Source organism: Oryctolagus cuniculus, chromosome 19 (genome assembly GCF_964237555.1).
Source record: "Oryctolagus cuniculus chromosome 19, mOryCun1.1, whole genome shotgun sequence".
Taxonomy (NCBI): Eukaryota; Metazoa; Chordata; class Mammalia; order Lagomorpha; family Leporidae; genus Oryctolagus; species Oryctolagus cuniculus.
Window position 1 is genome coordinate 34,678,399 of NC_091450.1, and position 18,919 is coordinate 34,697,317.

At 39.2% G+C, this 18,919-nt stretch overlaps 1 protein-coding gene across 5 annotated transcripts in view; it reads right to left on the reverse strand.

The window, feature by feature from the left end:
* The window catches only part of LOC103347436 (uncharacterized), an 81,479-nt gene that overhangs the window by 30,035 nt on the left and 32,525 nt on the right, over positions 1-18,919 (reverse strand). For all 5 annotated transcript variants that reach the window (XM_070064227.1, XM_070064225.1, XM_070064226.1 and 2 more), the window contains exons 8-14: positions 15,451-15,641; positions 13,929-14,090; positions 11,707-11,816; positions 9,435-9,624; positions 7,889-8,000; positions 5,053-5,294; positions 3,531-3,692 (exon numbers count right to left, since the gene is read on the reverse strand). In XM_070064227.1, coding sequence (XP_069920328.1) covers positions 3,531-3,692; positions 5,053-5,294; positions 7,889-8,000; positions 9,435-9,624; positions 11,707-11,816; positions 13,929-14,090; positions 15,451-15,641 — 1,169 coding nt within the window. The remainder of the gene's footprint in view (positions 1-3,530; positions 3,693-5,052; positions 5,295-7,888; positions 8,001-9,434; positions 9,625-11,706; positions 11,817-13,928; positions 14,091-15,450; positions 15,642-18,919) is intronic.

Below are 18,919 nucleotides of genomic sequence, written 5' to 3' on the forward strand. Positions count from 1 at the left end.
GGCATTTAGGTTGGTTCCAGGTCTTGGCTATTGTGAATTGTGCTGCGATAATCATTAGGGTGTAGACCGCTTTTTTGTTTGCCAATTTAAATTTCTTTGGGTAAATTCCAAGGAGTGGGATGGCTGGGTTGAATGGTAGGGTTATCTTCAGGTTTCTGAGGAATCTCCAGACTGACTTCCATAGTGGCTATACCAGTTTGTATTCCCACCAACAGTGGGTTAGTGTCCCTTTTTCCCCACATCCTCTCCAGCATCTGTTGTTGGTAGATTTCTGAATGTGAGCCATTCTAACCGGGGTGAGGTGAAACCTCATTGTGGTTTTGATTTGCATTTCCCTGATTGCTAGTGATCCTGAACATTTTTTCCTGTGCCTGTTGGCCATTTGGATTTCCTGTTTTGAAAAATGTCATTAAGGTCCTTGGCCCATCTCTTAAGTGGGTTGCTTGTTTTGTTGTTGTGGAGTTTTTTGATCTCTTTGTAGATTCTGGTTATCAAGTCTTTATCTGTTGCATAGTTTTCAAATATTTCTTCCCATTCTGTCGGTTGCCTCTTCACTTTCCTGACTGTTTCTTTTGCAGTACAGAAACTTCTCAATTTGATGCAATCCCGATAGTTAATTTTGGCTTTGACTGCCTGTGCCACCGGGGTCTTTTCTAAGAAATCTTTGCCGGTACCTATACCTTGCAGGGTTTCTCTTGATCAATAACTTGATGGTGTCAGGTTGTAGATTTAAGTCTTTAATCCATGTTCAGTGGATTTTTGTGTAAGATGAAAGGTAGGGGTCTTGCTTAATGCTTCTGCACGTTGAAATTCAGTTTTCCCAGCACCATTTATTGAATAGACTGTCCTTGCTCCAGGAATTGGTTTTGGATCCTTGATCAAATATAAGTTGGCTGTAGATGTTTGGATTGATTTCTGGTGTTTCAATTGTGTTCCATTGTTCTATCCATCTGTTTCTGTACCAGTACCATGCTGTTTTGATAACAACTGCCCCGTACTATGTCCTGAAATCTGGTATTGTGATGCCTCCAGCTTTGTTTTTGCTGTACAAGATTGCTTTAGCTATTCGATGTCTCCTGTGTCTCCATATGAATTTCAGCATCATTTTTTCCAGATCTGAGAAGAAGGTCTTCGGTATCTTGATTGGTATTGCATTGAATCTACAAATTGCTTTTGGGAGAATGGACTTTTTGATGATATTGATTCTTCCAATCCATGAGCATGAAAGATTTTTCCATTTTTTGGTATCCTCTTCTATTTCTTTTTTTAAGGTTTTGTAATTCTCATCGTAGAGATCTTTAACGTCCTTGGTTAAGTTTATTCCAAGGTATTTGATTGTTTTTGTGGCTATTGTGAATGGTATTGATCTTAGCAGCTCTTTCTCAGCTGTGGCATTGCCTGTGTATACAAAGGCTGTTGATTTTTGTGCATTGATTTTATATCCTGCTACTTTTCCAAACTCTTCTATGAGTTCCAGTAGTCTCTTAGTAGAGTTCTTTGGATCCCCTAAGTAAAGAATCATATCATCTGCAACGAGGGATAGTTTGAGTTCTTCCTTCCCAATTTGTATCCCTTTAATTTCTTTTTCTTGCCTAATGGCTCTGGCTAAAACTTCCAGAACTATATTGAATAGCAGTGGTGAGAGTGGGCATCCCTGTCTGGTACCAGATCTCAGTGGAAATGCTTCCAACTTTTCCCCATTCAATAGGATGCTGGCTGTGGGTTTTTCATAGATTGCTTTGATTGTATTGAGGAATGTTCTTTCTATACCCACTTTGCTTAGAGTTTTCATCATGAAAGGGTGTTGAATTTTATTGAATGCTTTCTCTGCATCTATTGAGATAATCATATAGCCCATGCTGCATTCTAAAATCACCTGGAGGAATACAGATAGCTTATTCTAGTCTTGATCAGTGAAACCATAATTATGGTGGGTGAGTAGCGGTCAGGTGTAGGAATGTTTCAAAGTACTTCAGTGACTTTATTTATAGTAAAATGACTTTCTCATTTTAATATTTAAGATCTACTCTTTGTCATAAATAGAGGAGTATAATAGTACAGTGAAGAGAAGGGACACAATCCTAATCCTTTTATCTAATATATCATTGGTGTGGGATAATCTTCAGAAGGAGAAATACGTATTCACTTTGATACCATGGAATATGCCAACATTTGGAGAAGCGAAGTCCTAAATCTCTGGCTGGCTCTGAGATTTTGGCAGGCCTGGGGGCACTTTTGGCACATATGTGCCAGACTCAAATGTAGTTGCATCTTATCTACTCACTGCTTTCCTGGATTCCATGTTATTGAACCATTGGCAGAGCAGTGTAGTGTACCCAGAACACAACACAAGCATAAGACACAAAAGTTATGTGTGATATACAAATAGATGATTTAGTGGAAGAATCATTGTGGTATTGATCCTGTAATTTTCCTAGTCTAGAATAACTCCCTTGTTATTTGACATGGTTTTATCAAGGGTCGGGGTGCAAAGTTTTCAGAGGGATAACTTGGAGTCTGTTGGGAAATTAAGTCCATTTTATGAGCATACCTTTCTGAGGGCAAAACTCAATTTGTTGTTCATATTATGTGCATATAGTATGGCCAATTACAAATATTTCAGAACCAGTGACAATCATCTGGTGACAAATAGGAATTCGGGACTAGAGAAGCTCCAGTGTCTCAACCTCATGCAATTTTCAATACCATCTCTAGGTTGACAGCTATTACTGAGCAGCAAGATGGATAGATTTGATTTTTCTATGTTTTACTATTTCCCCTTGTGGAAATGTACCTGCAAATGTCTGAATTCTTTCATTTCCAAATGGATTTATTTTTCATAGAGGTTACTTGAATGTTCAGAATCTCAAACTAATTGTTTCTATTACACCTGCATGCACAGTCTAATTTACAAGTCAAGGCCTGTGGTGTAATTACTCTACATTCAGTAATGTGAGTTTTGTGATAGACACAGTAACAAGGGAACAACCATTCCAGAGGTGTTAAAAGTAAAGGAAGACACAAATATTCAATGACTCATACCACCTTAAATGTGAAGGCATGAGAGACAAAGACATAGAGAGGAAATAAAGGGAAATGTTGATGATCCCCTTGGGCACTTGTTTATTCACTTTAGGTAATTGTGGGATTGCCACAGAAAACTTCTCCAGCAGTTTTCAAATGCTTGATTAGGTCCTTCTTTTGGAAAATAGACATTTGTTAAGGTGAAAATCATCAAATGCATGATAATTTAGGTCATATTTTCTCATGGAGAAGGGTATGTTTTGACATTGTGAATAGTATTAATGCTATGATTTTCTTATACAGTGCACTGAGATAGAAGGAAAGTGAAGTCTCTGAAATAAAAGAAGGCATATGTGGTTCATGTGATATTGAATAGCATTGAGAGTGGCTACATTCGATGTGCTGTTTGTGTCATGTTTTTCAGAATCCGAATTTTTAAGCCTATTGTTGGCTGGGGGCAACCTTGAAGAACGTGATCTGCCACATGGTGCCACTACCTTCCCTACCTTGAAGACAGTTGCTACCACAATAGGGCATGCGTTTTCCCGGTCAACCCGCTCTCCAGCATTTAATTTCTCCTTTAAGGCTAGACAGTCTTTAAAGTTGGCACATTTGCTGAAGATGGCCTTTGTGGCAGGACCTTTTCGATCAATTATGAAAAGCATATCCTGTGGGTAAAATGAAAGAAATGATATTATATGACCTTTCATAGTCATAAGCCCGGAGTGGAAGTATACTTCTGTTAAGATAGATAGCTAAAATACGTGAACTTTCAAGTCTAGAGGCACATAATGAAACCAACACTAGAATTTCCATTTTTGTGTCTCTGAATACATTTTGGAACAGCAGTAACCCATATTCGTATCTGATATTCACAGAGTAAAATATCTTAGATGCCTCATTTCACACTAGTGTTCTTTTCAGGATGTTTGAGATCTAAAATTCAAGTTCTCTGCATCAAGGCCTCTACAGAATCATCTTGTAATTTTCCATTCTGTGTTTTCTTCACAAATATCAATCACAGTCCCCAAGTGTGGGCATATTTGTGCTAGATGCAATTCCCAGTTTACTATCCTTATGGTTACTACATACCTCATCCCTACCTTCCTATACTTCCAATTCTCTTTTTAAACTAAAACTCGACACCTTGATGAGGCCTTCATTGATTGTATTCCCTTCCCATCAGCCTTTCATTTCCTATTGCACTATCTTCATGTCCAGTACAGAAATAGAATAAGAATCAGAATAACACAACCAAAGGCCTTGTCCATATATTATGCCACCCTTTACATCAGTGACCTAAATACAACGGAACGTTAAGTCTTCATTGTTTAGTAAGGTGTGCATGATGAAACACATAGACACTCCCTACATTTTCTGTGAATATGGCAACTTATACCATGCCGAAAAATTTCTTCACACATAGACTAAAATTCTCTACATGTGAGCTGGCACAGATAACGGACACTCAGCAGATGTTACCACTGCAAACTTAATCATTCTGTTATAAAGGTCCAAAGCTGTAGGCTTCATGTGACAGGATGTGTCACAAGGAAAGGATGAATACATGCTAAAGAGTGAATTTTTGTATTGAAACACTTGAGAGATAAAGGAAATAGAGGTGAGATATGATGAGTTGTCAGAGTGAGTATCCTACATTAAGAGGAAAGGAAAGAAAATGTGAGTTGTGCAGTGTTCAGCTTCTGAAGAGGCCGACAGGAGAATGGGAAGGGGAAATGGCCTCACCGAGAATCAGAAACCCAAGCCTATTCTGATTTTCTGCGTAGGTGTATGTGGTGTTTGCTGATGCCAGTGCTGTAGACACAGTCTGTTTCTGTCTGTTGTGTTTGTCTCTCCACAGGGCAAGAACTAAGATACATTCAGTGAATAGTGTGGGCAAAGTTTGTCACCCAAAGCTAGCAGCTTTCTCATGACTTCTCCATTTGAGGATATATAGGGGTGAAGAGATAGCACCTCACTAAGTACACTCAACAATACTGGGCCGTAGAGGATCGAGTGGGGATTTACCAGAATTGGCTTTGGCAGCTTGTCATCTTTGCAAACATCTTGTAGAATTGATCCAAATATCTTTGCTTGCTGGTATGTGGGCGTAGAAGTTTCTGGTGCCACCTTGCTGTGTTTTCTGCCCCTGATATGCTCAGACAGCCACTTTTTAACGGAACGCCGTTTCTGAGTTGGCTTCTGGTGTGGATCTGAAGAAGGAGGCAGACCCTCAGCATTTCCAGATGACTCCATGTTTCCTGAAATGGCTAGAAAAAAAAAAAAAAAAAGACCGTGAGTCAGTGTTACATAGAAAGGCCTGGACCCTGAAATTTGTTCAAAGCACTCATGTAGTGTGGATGTATTCTACTTCTATGCCTTTGATGAAATGGTAGTGAAACCTAGAGCCTGAACAGTGTTGAGTTCAGTTCTTACTGTGGGTGTACTTCCTGGACAGTGCTAGCCACAGCCTGTTTTACTGCAGTGAGAGGTGCTTAGTATTGCTATAATCAGTGAGCTCCTGAGTCACACTTTTCAAAAGATAAAAGGCATTTTGTATGCAAATAAAGTTAAAATTCATAATCACATATATTCATAGTAAGTCTCCTTCAATTCAACTTCAATTATTTTTCTAACAAAATTAACTTAAATATAAGTGTTGGTTTCAGGAGCTGGTTTGCTGCCATGTAAACAGGAGAAGAGGATTACTTTCCCTCATTACTTTGGCCCAGCTTAGGCCCCAGAACTGCAGTTATTGTGGGTACGAACCAGCAAACAAGATTTGCTCACCAGTGTCTGTCTCTCTGGGTCCATTTTCTTGATTATTTACTTATTTACGTGAAAGGCAGAGAGAGAAAGAGACAGAGAGAACTTTTTCCCATCAACTGTCTTACTCCACTATTGATTGCAATAGTTAATGCCGGGTTAAGCAAAGCCAGGATCCAGAAATCTACACTGATCTCCGACAAGGGTGCAGAGGCTGAAGAACTTGTTTCATCATTTGCTGACTTCCAGTGACATCAGCAGGGAGTCGGACTGGAAGTTAAGTAGCTGAGACTTGAACTTGCACTGGGATACTGGTGTCACAGTAGCAGCTAACTCATTGTACCACAATGCCAGCCCCAACTCTTTTATCCGAATAATTAAGAAAATAAACTCAGGCTTAAATTCCATACATAGAGCTGCTTTCTGGAGTACACTCAAGTGGTAGGGTTCCCTTAAACTTACGTGAGAAAGGATCCAGCTACTATATCATAGACTATGAAGTCTCTTTGTCAGTACAAGTTATACATTTATTTTAATGTGCTTTTTAAAAAGAGCTAGTGCATACAAGTGGTACATATTAATTAAACAAAAGACAGAAGACACAAATAAGTAAACATAAGAAAATAAAATTCACTTGTAATCCTAACCAGCCAACCATGAGTATGAACCAAAATATTCACTCATTAACATTTATTTTACATGATTGTTCAAAAATTATGTATTATTTTAAAAATTGATTTTGTTTAATTAGTGGTGCATCTTTATAGTGTAATACTGACTACAAAGAGGTATCATTGACTCTACCTTAGTTTACTCAACTAATTTACTAGACATTTGGATCACCTCCAATATCTTTTTTTTAATGAATATAAATTTCCAAAGTACAGCTTATGTATTACAATGGCTTTTCCCCCAATAACTTCCCTCCCACCCGCAACCCTCCCCTTTCCCACTCCCTCTCCCCTTCCATTCACATCAAGATTCATTTTCAATTCTCTTTATATACAGAAAATCCGTTTAGCATACATTAAGTAAAGATTTCAACAGTTTGTACCCACACAGAAACATAAAGTGAAAAATACTGTTTGAGTACTAGTTATAGCATTAAATCTCAATGTATAGCATATTAAGGGCAGAGATCCTACATGAGGAGTAAGTACACAGTGACTCCTGTTGTTGACTTTACAAATTGACACTCTTGTTTATGGCATCAGTAATCACCCTAGGCTCTAGTCATGAGCTGCCAAGGCTATGGAAGTCTTTTGAGTTCACCGACTCTTATCTTATTTAGACAAGGTCATAGTCAAAGTGGAAGTTCTCTCCTCCCTTCAGAGAAAGGTACCTCCTTCTTTGATGACCTGTTCTTTCCACTGGGATCTCACTCACAGAGACCTTTCATTTAGGTCATTTTTTTTTTTTTGCCAGAGTGTCTTGGCTTTCCATGCCTGAAATACTCTCATGGGCTTTTCAGCCGGATCCGAATGTTGTTAGGGCTGATTCTGAGGCCAGAGTGCTGTTTAGGACATCTGCCATTCTATGAGTCTGCTGTGTATCTCGTTTCCCATGTTGGATCATTCTCTCCCTTTTTCGTTCTATCGGTTAGTATTTTCAGACACTAGTCATGATTATGTGATCTCTCTGATTCTTAGTCCTAATTATGATCAATTGTGAATGGAAATTGATCACTTGGACTAGTGAGATGGCATTGGTACATGCCACCTTGATGGGATTGAATTGGAATCCCCTGCTATGTTTCTAACTCTACCATTTGGGGCAAGTCAGCTTGAGCATGTCCCAAATTATACATCCCTTCCCTCTCTTATTCCCACTCTTATGTTTAACATGGATCACGTTGACTATGAAGTCTCTTAATGCTCCTGAAATCTGGGCCTCGCCTTACATTTCCATCACTTCACAGGTGTAAGTTTGAAACCTGAGGCCAGCTTGTGATGAGGGAACATACTGCTCCCTGGGCCCCTCACTGTGGTCCTTTAGACATGCCCTGGTCTCCCAGGTAGACACTGTGTGAACATCATTCATGATCCCACCAGTATGTCCATCTAGTTGCCATCAAAGGCACTTAAATGAATCATGGTACCCGAAACTTTCTGGTAGTGGTCCCTATGTTTTGGGTGATCTCTGATGGTGGAAGTGATGCTGTCTCCAAAAATCTCAGAACAGTGGTCAAGCAAGAATTGTACAAGAGCAACCTGAAAAAAAGAGCAAAAAGTGGTTGATGTAGGTCTACTTTGGCATCAAGAGAAATCATATTTTGTATATGAATCTTGGGTCTTACAAAAATTTGAAAATCAGAAGAGAAAAATTCAGAGCTGTCATAAAATACATAAACCTATTTTCTATATGAAATAATGTCAGATTCTTTGAGTTTTAGGGGACAAATCTTTAAGTACTTCTAGTCAATGCATTAACATTATTATTTATGGCTTAACTAGCTTTTAGCATTTTATTTCAATGACAGTACATTTAGAAATATTTTAATTCAATTAACATTCCCTAGGATAATTGCAATGAAGATGTGTATTCTTGTTCTAAAATTTGTAGAGGACCCAGTAGATACACATTTGGAAAATTCACTTCCTGTGTAAAGTGTTGTCAACATGTGGAGCAGGGTATCTCAGTGTGTTCTTCTGACAAGAAAGTAGGCTGTTGGAGGGGCTGGTGCTGTGGCATAGCAGGTAAGCTGCCACCTGCAGTGCCGGCATCCCAAATGGGTGCTGGCTCGAGGCCTGGCTGTTCCAATTCAGATCCAGCTCTCTGCTATGGCCTGGGAAATCAGTAGAGGATGGCCAAGTCCTTGGGCTCCTGCATCTGCGTGGGAGACCTGGAAGAAGCTCCTGGCTCCTGGCATCAGAATGGCGCAGCTCTGGCCATTGCAGCCAATTGGGGAGTAAACTAGCAGATGGAAGACCTCTCTCTCTCTCTGTCTCTCTCTGTCTCTCTCTGTCTCTGCCTCTCCTTCTCTCTCTGTATAACTCTGACTTTCATATAAATAATATAATAAATCTTTATGAAAAAAGAAAGTAGGCTGTGGAGACAGAAATTTCTGATAGTGTGTCTTTGCACACTGTCATACATCACCCCAGCCTTGCTTTCCAGATCAGCTTGGGGAAAGGCTAATGTCCTATTTGGCATATAGAAGCTCCCAATTACACATCCCAACGGCAGAGATGAACCCATTATTATTCTGAATCACAATTAGCACAGAAAGTTCATAGCATGTGTCCTCATTTTCCAGGCCTACTAAGCAATTTCACTCAGCTCCTTTGGTATTGTAACTACTGAAATTATTATATGATCAAAGCTTGGCCTGGAATGATTGTTAAATATCAGATGAGACTCAAATTTAAAACTTGTTTTGTCCAAATTAATTTCTATCACATCGTTTCACCTTCCCCTCTGTGATATCTTCAATCTGGTGTTCTGATCTTTCATAGGAATGAAATGACTCCCTGCTCCCAAAGTCCTACCTAATGCCTCACCCACCCGTAACTGCAACAAAGGATAAATAGCTGCCTCTGCAGAGGAGTACCTAACACGTGCAATTAGCAAATACTCCATCAGAACTAAGATACTAAATTTTAGGATGAAAGTGGAGACTGTACTCCATAGGAAATAAAAATTACCTTTTTCTCCCATTCCATTGCTATATCTAGGATGCTGGCAACTGGTGGCCATAGAAGACTTGGGGTAATGCACCATGCCAAGTTAGAACTTGTCATCTCCTTCGAGGGTGATTTCTGTGAAATCTTGTGTAAACAGCGAAAGAGAGATTGCAGGAGATGAACGTTTGGTTTGGGCAGCTGTGCTAAAAGCCTGAAAACAGAAAAAGGCATTATTAAAGCAAGAATTTTAACTCAGGATATTTTCCTCTCAAACAGGAAAAAAATCTTCTATACCATTGGTAAAATACAACAAAAATAGTGGAGAAAATGTACCAAATTATCTTTGAAATATTTTGTGTGACTTTTTTTTTACATTTTTTTAACTTTTATTTAATGAATATAAATTTCCAAAGTACGATTTATGGATTACAATGGCTTGCCCCACATACCGTCCCTCCCACCCACTACCCTCCCCTTTCCCACACCCTCTCCCCTTCCATTCACATCAAGATTCATTTTCGATTATCTCAATATACAGAAGATCAGCTTAGTATACATTAAGTAAGGATTTCAACAGTTTGCTCCCACACAGAAACATAAAATGAAAAATAATAGATGATTTTTTTAAATGATGATGAAATCAGATCAGACCTATTGTCATGTTTAATCCCAGTGAGAGTCAAGTTGGGAATTGATAATTTATTTTTTTTTTTTTTACAGAGGGTCAGTTTAGTATACATTAAGTAAAGATTTCAACAGTTTGCACCCACATAGAAACACAAAGTGAAATATATTGTTTGGGTACTCGTTATAGCATTAAATCTCAATACACAGCACATTAAGGACAGAGATCCTACATGAGGAGTAAGTGCACAGTGACTCCTGTTGTTGACTTTACCAATTGACACTCCTGTCTATGGCATCAGTAATCTCCCTATGCTCCAGTCATGAGTTTCCAAGGCTATGGAAGCCCCTTGAGTTCTCCGATTCTTATGTTGTTTAGACAAGGTCATAGTCAAAGTGGAGGTTCTCTCCTCCCTTCAGAGAAAGGTACCTCCTTCTTTGATGACCTGTTCTTTCCACTCGCAGAGATCTTTTGCCAGAGTGTCTTGGCTTTCCATGCCTGAAATACTCTCATGGGCTTTTCGGTCAGATCCGAATGCCTTTAGGGCTGATTCTGAGGCCAGAGTGCTATTTAGGACATCTGCCATTCTATGAGTCTGCTGAATATCTCACTTCCCATGTTGGATCACTCTCCCCTTTATTTATTCTATCGGTTAGTGTTAGCAGGTGCTAGACTTGTTTATGTGCTCCCTTTGACTCTTAGTCCTTTCATTATGATCAATTGTGATTGTGTGACTTTTATTACATCCTGTGTTCAACACAGCAAATATTATTCATATCTAAGTTAACAGAAGCATACTTGAAACATTCTTCCACTTTAGAATGTGGCCAATTATAAAGCCTACTGAATGAAAACAGAAGTGGAAACAATGCACTCTTCTGATTTATAAAGCAGTAGCACAAGAATGCTGCTTTGTGACAAGAGATAAAAGCTCTTCATTTATCTTGAGTGACAAGCCAGGTATGAATTCCTAGGAAAATGTTTTGTTGAATTCAATTCTTGATCACCTGTAGACTTCTCTGGTTCACTATCTATTTGGCACCATTAAACAAAAATCACCAGCTGATTTGTCCTCTACCAATGGATTTACTGGGGCCGGGGCTGTGCACAAAGGGTTAAAGCCTAGCCTGCAGTGCCTGCATCCAATACTGGCTCTGGTTTGGGTCCTGGCTGCCCCATGTCCCATCCAGTTCCTTGCTAATGTGCATGGGGACGCAGTGAGGATGGCCCAAGTTTTTGGGACACTGTGCCCACATGGTAGACCTGGAAAAAGCTCCCTTGCTCCTTGCTTCGAATCAACTCAGCTCCGGGAGTGAACCAGCGGATGGAAGGCCTCTCTCCTTCCTCTGTCTCTACCTCTCTCTGTAACTCTTTCAAGGAAATAAAATAAATGTTTAAAAAAACCAATGGATTTACTCCTGTATCAGTGTCATATATTCAGGATGTGTACAAAGATTCAGGATGTTAAGAGAGAAACAAAAGCTGAATGGCAGTAGCAAGGAATGCATTTCTTTCTAAATTGGTGTCCACACGTGTGACAAAATCAAAGTGCTGACATTGGTGATAATGTAAGTGGATAAAAGGGTAAATTTCAAGCTGATACTTTGCTGAGAGAATGTTGCTTGTACTTTTGTGGCATACGGAAAAGAATAAGTATCACATCTTTACCTCTTACTCATGGCTATCTTGGCTTCCTCATTTCCTTCATCCAGAACACCAATGAATTTTTCATAGAAATTGACTGTAAGTATGCTTCCAGGTATGTTTTGAAGTAAATCCTTTTATAGATAAAAACATGTATTATTCTCATGGAACATGCATGTGTTAGCATCCTAAAAATTAAACAGTGACGTTTAATCCTCAACTGCTTCAGTGCTACCCAAACTGATTTACACAGAGCTTGGCTACAACTCTCCACCAATTTCAAGATATAGCAGCATGAGCTTGAATTTCTTGATGAAATGCATCAGCATAAAATCAGGGTGTGGACAGCAGCGACTCTGAAAAACAGTCTCCTCTCATATCTGACACTCCCTTTTTATGTACGATTGAGGAAACTAGTACAGAGTTATAAGATCTCATGATACACCATTCTTGCTTCTGTTGTTTTCTTGACATGAAATGGAGTGCACACATTTTACCTGTTCATTTCAGGTCATGACATGTTAGTTCTTAACAGGAATGGTTCAAATCAAGTAATACCCCCTCTCATGCATTTCTACTAATACAGAAGTGAGGGTTCAGCCCTCTACCTTGAGCTGTGTGCGCAAGGGAAGAAACTTCCACAGCAAACTCAGCCTTCGTTCCTTTTTAGAAATTCTGTTCAGTTTTACATAGAAATTTCTTTCGTATGTTACCGAATTTTCCATACGTGGCTACAAGTTATTTTTTACACGCTTTGCTGGAATCAGTAAGTGGTATTCACTACATTATTGGTGTGCAACAACCTCCTGTAGGAGACAGGCATCAGTTTTTGTACCATGGAACATGCTATGAGTTTGGAGAAGAGAAGTGCTAAACCTCTGATTGGCTCTGCATTTAGGCAGGCCTGGGAACATCTTTGGCTAATGTGTACTAAACTCACATGAGGTGGCATCCCATCTTCTTTCTAATTTTCTGGTCCCATGATTTTGAGCCATTGGTGGACTCAGAACACAACCCAAGCAAAAACTGCCAAATCTATTTGCACTATGCAAATAGATTATTCAATGAAAAAAATCATTGTGGTACTGATCCTATAGCTTTTACAACCTAGAAGAATTCCCCAGCGTTTGACATGGTAGTATAAAGGCCCAGATTGCAAAGTCTTCAGAGGAATAGTCTTGAACCTGACTTGAATATCAATCTAATTTTATGAACATACCTTTCTGAGGCCAACACTCACTTTGTTGTTTTTATTATGGTATATAACGTGTGATCAGTTACCAATCATTACTGAACATGTGCAACTTATCTGACAGAAAAAGGGGAATTCGGAGATAGGGAAGCCCGTGTCCAAATCTCAAGGAATTTTCAGAAACATGTATAGGTTCACAGCTATTATTAAATACTAAAACTGATGGATTACATTCTTTCTATGTTCTACTACTTCCCCTTATGGATATGCACCTGCATATATTTGGCTTAGCTCTTTTATTTCCAAACACATTTGTTTTTCATGGATCCATTGAATGCTTGCAGTATCAGACTAATTGTATCCACCGCATTTGCATTCATAGTTTGACTTCCAAATCAAGTTGTGGTGGCAGTAAATTTCTCAGTATTCCTTGCAGTGGGCTGTGTGGTGAACACAGTCATAACTGGGCCAGCATTCCAGAGGTAGTAAACATGGAGGAAGGCACAACTGCTGGAACAACTCAAACGACTTTGAATATGAAGGAGTAAGAGACAAAGGAAAGCATGATGAAGAAACAAGTGGACATTCAGATGTGCCTTTTGGCTGTTGCTGATTCATATTAGGAAATTGTGTGCTTGCCATAGAAATCTTCTCTAACAGTATTCAAATTCTTGATAAGTGTTTTGTTTTGCTTTGTTTGAAGATGGACATGTGCTAGAAAAACAGGGTAAAGTCATCAGATAAAAGATGCTGCTTTGGGTCACCATTCTTCATGGAGAAGGGTATGTTTTGGCATTGTTTTGTGAATAGTATTAACAATGCTACAGTATTTCCCATAGAGTGGGAAGGAGAGCGAAGTCTCTGAACTCAAAGCAAATGTAAACTATGAAGTTTTGAACAGCCTGGAGACTGTCTTCACTTAACGTGCAGTTTGTGTCATGTTTTTCAGAATCTGAATTCTTTATGCCTATTCATGGCTTGGGATAAACTTGGTGAAAATAATGCAACACTGGGCTTCCATACCATGCATGGATGATGTCAGTACTTCCCCTACCTTCAAGACAGTTGCTACCACAATAGGGCATGCGTTTTCCCAGTCGACACACTCTCTGGAATTTAATTTCTCCTTTAGAGCTAGACGGTCTTTAAAGGTGGCACATTTGCTGAAGATGGCCTTTGTGGCAGGACCTTTTTGATCAATTATGAAAAGCATATCCTATGAGTAAAATGGAAGAAATGATATTATATGACATTTCATATCCATAAGCACAGAAAGCCAGTGTATCCTGTTACAGCATTGGTGAGGTTTCAGGTCTGCAGGCACATAATGACATCAACACTGAAAAATTTTATTTTGTTATATCTCTACATTTTGGAACACCAACCATTCATATTCATATCTGATATACCACAAAAAACAACTGAGGTGTAGATCTTACAATACGGCTCTTTCTGGGAATTTTATACTTTACAATCCAAATTCTCTGCTGGAAAACTGCTATTGGATCATCCTCTTGTAAATTATCGTTCTGTGCTCAATCTTCTCAAATATCAGTGATTATCCCTAAGTGCAGCATCTTTGTGCTAACTGCATTTCCAAATTTGTTATCTTGCTGGTGACTATACACTTCATCTCTATCCTCCTATAGTTTCAATTCTCTTTTTAAACTAGGCTTACACCTGTCATCTTGCGGAAGCCTTCTTTGAATGCATTCCCTGCTCGCCAATATTTCATCTGCTACTGCTCTATCTTCATGTCTAGTGCAGAAGAGGAATAAGCATCATAATAAGACGACCCAAGGCATTGTCCACTCATTTAATCAGTGACACTAGACAGAACAGAACACTAAAGCTTCACTTTATTCATTTGGTGAGATGTGGATGACGACACACGTAGATGCCCCCTACACTTTTTGTGAAAGAGCTAAATCTAGTGTGATATATACCGAGTATCTAAACTGGTGAAGTTCCTTGAATACAGAGTAAAATTCTCTAGACTGCATGTTTAGCTGGCAGAGATAATGGACGCTCACAAAATGTTATCACTGGAAGCTTTAATATAATTCTCAGTTACACAGACCCAAATCCGTATATTTCATTTTACAGGATGTGTTAGGATGGAAAGATGGATACATACTGGAGGGTGAATTTTTGAGTTGAAGCACTTCAGAGGGAAAGAAATACATGTGAGATACGATAAGTTGTCCAAGTGAGTATCCTACACTAAGAGGAAATGAAAGAAGACTTCAGCTGAGCAGAGAGTTCAACTTCTGAAGAAACCAGCAAGAGAATGTGAAGGGGAAGTGGACTTAGACTCAGACATCCAGAGCACATTCTAATTTCTCTGCACAGGTGTGTGTGGTATTTGCTGATGCCAGTAATACAGAGTCTGTTTCTATCTGTTATCTTTGCCTCTTCACAGGTCAATAACTAAATCAGACTATTCGATGTGCAGTGTGGACAAAATTTGTCACACAAAGCCAGCAGCTCTCTCATGATTTCTCCATTTGAGGACACATTACCTCACCAAGTACGCTCAACAACATTGGGCCATAGAACACTAAACTGAGACTTACCAAAATTGGCTTTGGCAGCTTGTCATTTTTGCACACATCTTGCAGGGGGGACCCAAATAGTGGTGCTTGCTGGGATATGGGCAGATCAGGTGCTGGTGCTGGTACCAACTTGTTGTGGTTTCTGCCTAAGACATGCCGACATAGCCTCTTTTTAGTGGAATGCTGTTTTTGAGTAAGCTTTATGTGAGAATCTGTGGAAGAAGTGAGATGGTTAGATGCAGAGTTCCATTCATGGAACCTCATTTCTACCATTTCTAGATGACTGTACATTTCCTGAATTGGCTAGTAAAAAAATGAGTCAGCTGTTGCATAGAAAGGTCTATATTCTGAAATTTGTTTCAAAACATATATTCGTGTGCTAAGAATGCATTCTCATTCCCCACCACTTAGGAATTAGTGAAACCTAGAACCTGAACAGACTTGGGTTCAATTCACACTGTGGGAGTACTTCCTTGAGAGCCAACCACAGCCTGTTGTATCATATTAGGAAGTGCTTGGTATGCTGAGGTACAAATATCCTGATGTCAACCGTAATCAGTAGGCTCATGGGTCAGATATCTTTCCAAATATTCATAACCACATGCTTTCAAAGTAGGGTTTCTACGTCTTGAGGTTTCCTCCACCATTTTGAATGACATGCATTGCCAAGTATCTCACATCAGAACTCTGTCATTTCTGACACAGCTTCACTCAAGAGGGCTGGCAGCATCAAGTCACAACCCTTGGTTGCATGGGATGATCCTCCATTGCCTTTTCATTCTAATCCCTGGCCAAGTAAACCAAATCATTTTGACTAGTCAGCAACATCAGCAAAGTCAGTGCTGACCAACAGCTGCTTTTCAAAGCAAAAATAGCTGACGTTAAAGTGTCTCCTATGCAGCTGTGCACACTTTCTCAATAAGTTGCATTAATTTTTCATCCTATAAACTCACTTACCAAGTACCTTCCATTTTCACCTGCATAGCTGAGATATAATCTGATTAACTAATGGGCAAGGTTTCTCTAGAAAAGTTTTATCACACTTCAGTTCATGGAGTACATTATCACTTCATATATGAGATCATAGTGGTGAGTCAGAGAAAACAAGATGACTCTATTGGGCAAGCAAATCAAAATTTGGTGATTTTCAAATTGCTCATCTTAGACGTGATTGATGCTACTTACATCTTTGGGGACTTGGTAATAGAATATTCAACAGGCTTCTTACTCTTGGCATCCTTGACGAAAGCAACTTTATCTCTCATTCATTTGACCCAAGAGAGCCTACACCTAGTTCTCCTCCCCCAGTAGTACATTTCATTCCAGTTCTCCATCTCATGTAGTAGCCTCTGGGATAGATACACAGTCATAAAACAATGCCACCTCTACCTAGAACTCATACACCTACCATTTTCAAATGAAGAAGGAAGAAACCAAATACACAATTAAATTGTTAAATTCACCCAATTCTTGGATGTCAACTTTTGTCAATGTTTGCTTCAGTTACACATGAACATATAGCTTGATTCATTTTACATAACTGGTGTCCCTACTCTTGGTCATGTATGAATAGTCAAGTTGTCAGTTGATTGCAGGCCAATGAGTAGCCCAGATGTGATCAGAGTGATCAGGTGAGCTTCTACACAAATACTAAAAGAAATAAGTAGTCAGAAAAATGTTTACAGGGGCATGTGTTATGTGGCAGTATGGTTAGTTGCCATGCAGTCATCTCATATTGTAATGCTGATTCAAGTCCTGGGTATTCTGTTCTTCATCCAGATTCCTGCTACTCCATCTGGGAAAGCAGCGAAGTGGGGCCCAAGCGCTCAAGCTACAGCAACACATTTGGGAAAACTACTTAAAGCTCCATTGTCTTAGCTTTGATCAGGCAGGCTGGCCATTGCTTCTATTTTAGGAATAAATCAATGGACGGAAGATCCCTTTCTTTGTCTCTTTCTCTTTTTCTCTGAAATGCTGCCTTTGAAATATGCCTTTTACAAGTGGTCACACACATGAGATAAATTACATAATCACTATTTCTTCCATAAGAATATTTACTATGATACCGTAAATCTCTCTCCCCCCCACCCCCCGCCTCTGCCTCTGTAACTTTGCCTTTCAGATAAACGTCTTTTTAAAAATGCAACACTGGGAGCCAGTATACAGGTGCAATGTGTTGAGCCACTGCCTGTGATGCTGGCATCTCTTAAGAGTGACAGTTCATGCCCTGGCTTCTCCATTTCCACCTACCTCCCTGCTACTGGCCTTGGAAAACAGTGTAAGATGTTACAAGTGCTTGGGTCCCTGCCACCCATGTGAGAGACCCAAATGAAGGCCCTAGTTCCATCTTCTGCCTAGCCCTGTGCTGGCCACTGTGGCCATCTTGGGAGGTAGCCAGCAATTGGAATCTCTCCCCCTCCTGTAATTTTTTCAAAATAAATATTTTAGAAGTTACAGTACCACAATAAATTCATATTTATTTATTTATTTTTTTACCTTTTATTTAATGAATATAAATTTCCAAAGTACGACTTATGGATTACAATGGCTTCCCCCCAATACTGTCCCTCCCACCCACAACCCTCCCCTTTCCCACTCCCTCTCCCCTTCCATTCACATCAAGATTCATTTTCGATTATCTTAATATACAGAAGATCAGCTTAGTATACCTTAAGTAAGGATTTCAACAGTTTGCTCCCACACAGAAACATTAAGTGAAAAATAATAGATGATTTTTTTTAAATGATGATGAAATCAGATCAGACCTATTGTCATGTTTAATCCCAGTGAGAGTCAAGTTGGGAATTGATAATTTCTTTCTTTCTTTTTTTTTTTTTTTACAGAAGATCAGTTTAGTATGCATTAAGTAAAGATTTCAACAGTTTGCACCCACATAGAAACACAAAGTGAAATATATTGTTTGAGTACTCGTTATAGCATTAAATCTCAATACACAGCACATTAAGGACAGAGATCCTACATGAGGAGTAAGTGCACAGTGACTCCTGTTGTTGGCTTTACCAATTGACACTCCTGTCTATGGCATCAGTAATCTCCCTATGCTCCAGTCATGAGTTTCCAAGGCTATGTATGTTATAAAACATAAATATATGTTTTATAACATATATGAATAGGATAATTTGAGGAACTAGGAAGGGAAAGACATCCAGTTGAAAAGACATAAGAGCAGTAGATTTTCTGCCAATATTGATGAAAGAATTAATATAAACTTTATTGTGAAGCAAGAATAGAAGAATGGTGAATTCATTTATGCTTCACAGAAATTTGATGGAAACAATGCCACAAAAAGTCAACTCTGTGCAAATGGGTCACTCATCTCAAGAGAGGAACAGATGATGGAGAAGAAAAAACCAGCAATTACAGATTATACATGTAAATATGCAAGGAAAAATGAATCTTGCCCACACCCTATTTGAGGGGAACTGACAAAGCAATATCCAGAGGCAATGGCATAGACATTTAAGAAGTT